General features: G+C 54.7%; 1 protein-coding gene across 1 annotated transcript in view; it reads right to left on the bottom strand.

Moving 5' to 3' along the window:
• Positions 1-646: 646 nt before the first annotated feature.
• The window catches only part of LOC104075386 (phosphatidylinositol 4-kinase beta-like), a gene marked incomplete at its 3' end in the record, with an annotated part of 8008 nt that continues 4290 nt past the window's right edge, over positions 647-4364 (bottom strand). Inside the window, exon 2 of the mRNA XM_009575861.1 lies at positions 647-766. Within this exon, the coding sequence (XP_009574156.1) occupies positions 647-766 (120 nt within the window). The remainder of the gene's footprint in view (positions 767-4364) is intronic.

Raw genomic sequence — 4364 nt, 5'->3', positions numbered from 1 at the left:
CTTCCTCCCCCTGCAACAGCTCCGGCCGCCCCGAAGCTTCCTGCGACACCCCAACACCTCGTCGGGGACGCAGGGGGCTGCTTTGGCGTGGGGCACGCTGGCCGGCATCAGCAAGGGGCACAAACCTCTGCAAAGCAGGCGATCCTGCAAAACAAAGAAACCGGGCACGTTTCTGGCTTCTCCTCTCTGTGGCATTTAGTCGACGCTTCAAAAAGTTCCTGCCGGAGGAGACAAGGCTCGCACGAGACTCATTTCCCCGGAAAACCAGGCTGGAAGGAGCGGGAAAATGAACCACATTCAGGGGGTGCCAGCAGCACGACTCCCCTCCCTTGCAAACTCGGCATATGGATGAGCCGTTCGTCAAGCGCGGGCGAGTTTCCAGATCTGTCACTCGGGAAACAAGAAGCCTTGAATGTTTAACACCCTGGTCTCAGCCGAAATGTAGGTGCAAAGCGGTGTTTAACATCAGCTGTGGCCGCCGACGGCTCTCTCCCCTTTACCCATCGCTCCACCCTGCGCTCGGGACAAGGCTCACCCGCAGCCACCGTCTCTGCAGGGTTTCGCTTGGGGGTTTTAAGGCTAAAATTCTTGGTCCCTTTAAGATGTAGGAACATTCAGCACACGTTTCTACCCGGTAAACACATACCGTCATACTGATAAAAATAACTTCATCTCTCTTTGTAAAGCGCTCGACAGCGAGCTCAGCACGCCTTGGCCCCGACATCGCTTTCACTTCCACAAATCCTTCGCAGAAGGACTTTCCTACCTGTTATAAAACTGAAACAGACATTATGGACGGCAGTGTTTTATATCTTAAAAGACAATTTAATCAAGACAGCTCTTGAGAGGCAAATGCCTCACCAACACCGCTTGTATTATGGGGAAACGTCGAAGTTTTAGCTAAAAGACATCAGACCAGGATGCCCGCGGCAGTGAGACTTTGCAGCTTGAGTGACTGCGGCCACCGTGGTCATGCCGAAACCCGGCAGGCAGAGGGATGCCCTACCAAATCGACGATGCAGAAAAGATGCAAAGCCTCCCGACTCGGACCCGGCACACCCGGCAGCGCCGCCCTCGCAGCGATGTGCCATGACAGCATCAGAAGCGATTCTCCGGTAGCCGCACTGCTCTTATCGCAGCGGGGAAACAAGCTCTACCAGAAAAAGCACCTTTGCCAGCGTTGCTGAAGGTGCAATTCCAGAGGTAAAAGGCCAACACTCCTCCACACCCCGACCGGCAAAGGCAGGGCAGGGACGTGGGCTAAAAAGCGAAAGAACCAGGGTCGGCCGTGTCGGGCAACCTCGAATGAAAAGCAGCTTTGAAATCCAGAAGTCGCCTGCGAGCACACACGCTCCGATAAGCAAATCCGTGCAGAAACGCAGACGTAAACAGATTTGCATATAAACCCTCGCTGCCATTTCTCAAGATAACGCTGATGCTGCTGTTAAAAAAAATAAAACCCCACGCCGTGGGCAGCACTTGCGTCGCGTGAAAGCTTTGCTCTTCCTCCACCGCCCACCCACGCGCAATGGCCCCGAGTTAACAGTGAGGAGCTGGCATTTAAGAAGCTGCCGTTTCCAGCGCTCCCTTCCCGGCAGCCAGCCTAGATTCTTAACCGATTATTCAATTAGCAGTTTTCTAATTAAAATCTTTTTACTTGACTAGTGGAACCAGTTCAGCCAAACATTTCTGTTCGCACGGAGACGCAAGTCTGCCCGGCTCTCTCCACCATCAGCCCCGCTCTGAGCAGGCGCTGGGTTCAGGCTCGCAGATAAAGCAAGCCGCTCCCATTTAAAAATAGCTGGTTTCAATCCTGTTGGTCAAAAAAATAATAAAAGAAAAAGCTGTTTTTCCCTCCCTGCTCTGCATATTTTGAACCTTGATCTTAGCTCGTGAAGGGATCTGAGAGATGAACCACCCCTCTCCAGGCAGTCAGCCTGATTTATTCTTCCCACCTCCGAGGCTTTGGGAGTTAAAACGCTGGTGGGAGCAGAGGGGGGCACAGGGAGCGTCCCCCCGGATTCATCCAGGTGCAGGCTCTCAGCTGTAAACTTTGGCCCTAATATTAAAATTACTTAAACTCCAGGACTCGTCATCGTGGTCCCGCATTTCTCAGTGCCATCAGCGCTGCACCCTGCCACGCTCAAAATAGCTCACACCCAGCCTCAGCTTTATCTCAGAGTCGTGGGCTTTCAACTTTGAAAAGCATCTTCCAAAAGCAACAGCCCTATGAGAAACGCAAGGGGTGCAGCAGAGCAGCACCGCATCCCGGGCACGTTCAGCCCCAAAAACGCCAATTCAGCCGAGCCCCGGCTGGGCTGGCGGGGCGCAGCCCCCGGGGGGTCCGCGTAGCTCACACCCAGCCTCAGCTTTATCTCAGAGTCGTGGGCTTTCAACTTTGAAAAGCATCTTCCAAAAGCAACAGCCCTATGAGAAACGCAAGGGGTGCAGCAGAGCAGCACCGCATCCCGGGCACGTTCAGCCCCAAAAACGCCAATTCAGCCGAGCCCCGGCTGGGCTGGCGGGGCGCAGCCCCCGGGGGGTCCGCGCCCGTCCCTAGCGAGGTGGGGGAGACGAGAGCGGGGAACCGGGGAGTGGTTAAGGTGCCGCCGCCGCCGCTCAGCGCCTGCCGAGGAAGAACCGAGGCAGAGGCATTTGCATGCTGCAGAGGCAGCACAGCCTGTTTGTGCAACACATCCCCCGGCGCGGACGCTGGCGAGGACTCGCTGCACCCTTACAGCAAATCCTGCTGGGTTTACGGAGGAGGCGTCGTTAAAAACAACCACCCCAAAGCCAGCAAGGCTTGACTTTTGCAGAGCTAGGTAAAATGAAGGCGATCAGACAGCAAGATGACTCTCTCTGCTCCAAGTTCAGCTCTCCCTCACCCCAACAGGTATCTCTAGGTCAGCGTGAGATGTTTCTGGTAGCTTGGCCCAGCCACAAATGGTTTTACTGAAGTTTAAGCAGCTGCTCTGCCCTGGGTGAGGTTTTGCTTCCAGGTTGCTGCCTGCAGCCCTGCCAAAACCCTGGGGAGCCGGACACGATGTCCCACCCGTGGCCAGCTTCCACCCCAATTCCACCATGTTTCTGCCTGGCGCGACCGACTTAACAGGGTTATTGCACAACCGAAGGCACCGGCAGGACCGGCTCGTGCCGCAGACAGCGAGGGACCTGTCTTGGAGGTTTGACATTCAAATAGGCAAGAAAGCAGCAAAGCGTCCCCACTGCACAGCGCTGGGACGGCAACCTGTCCCCCCGCCTGCAGCACAGGCATCCCGGCCACCGTCTGCCCATCTTCTCGCATCCCAGCGGACCGCGCAGCCGAAGACACGCAACCACGACATCTCAGACCATCTCCTACAAGGGAACACTGCTCCCCTGGCTTCCAGCACCAGCATCAGGTTACAGCAAGTTCCTCCCCTCCAGGTCTCAAGTTGCTCAGGTGGAAAATTCAATACGGAGCAGCCCCAGCACATTTAATCCCCCCTTTGTCTGTAAATGGATCGGAGAATGGGACACACCTGGACTCCAGCAAAATACAACCGCCACCCTGGAAACCAGGGCTGGGACAAAGGCCGAGTCCATCCACCTCGAACTGGAGGGACGCAAGACGACCTGAGTTTCGAGCCTGCGGCTTTTCCTTTGCGTGCCTTTGTAGTAATTGAAAAGTAACAAATGCAAAATAAATTTATACCGTTAAAACCGTATCTTGGAATTATGTTACAGACGCATAATCCAGTGAGGACTAAAAACCCACAGCGCAAACGGCACTTGAAATAAAACCTCTCTGGCCTGTTATTACGGCGGTTACGCAGCATGAAGCCACAACTGGAACATAAAGACCTCAGCGGGAAGAATTATTCTCTAGAAACAAAGTGCCACGGCTGCAGGCGACCGCGGGGAAAGGACAGATTTGTCCCAGGGGTAACTACTGACTTTGCTAAGAGCCGTCCCCCACCACGCTCTAAAACCAACGCAGACTTTTTTCCCTTAAGTAGCATTAATACCCGCTTTGGGTCTGACTCAGCTAATCGGGGACCGGCAGGTATCGGCGGCCCTCGCAGAGGACCAGCAGCAAAGGGCAGAGGCACCTTTAAGAGCCTAGAAACAGGAGGACCTGGCACCGCGCTTCAAGGAAGATGTGGAACAACGGGCAAAGGTCCAGAGGAGGAATAAAACCCCAGAGGTCTAAAACAGGCGACCTACGGGAAATGTAGAAGAGGCCAGGATTGCTCAGTGGAGAGAAGATTGATGCGAGATGGGAAAACAACCCCAAAATTGTTCAGCGGAGAGAAGACTGACGGCAAAATAACCCCGCCGGACACAGAGGGATGCTGCAGAAAAGGGAGTATGGTGCCACCACC

Source organism: Fulmarus glacialis, unplaced genomic scaffold (assembly GCF_000690835.1).
Source record: "Fulmarus glacialis isolate BGI_N327 unplaced genomic scaffold, ASM69083v1 scaffold36064, whole genome shotgun sequence".
In the NCBI taxonomy this organism is placed as follows: Eukaryota; Metazoa; Chordata; class Aves; order Procellariiformes; family Procellariidae; genus Fulmarus; species Fulmarus glacialis.
This window is presented reverse-complemented; position numbering and strand designations above follow the sequence as displayed.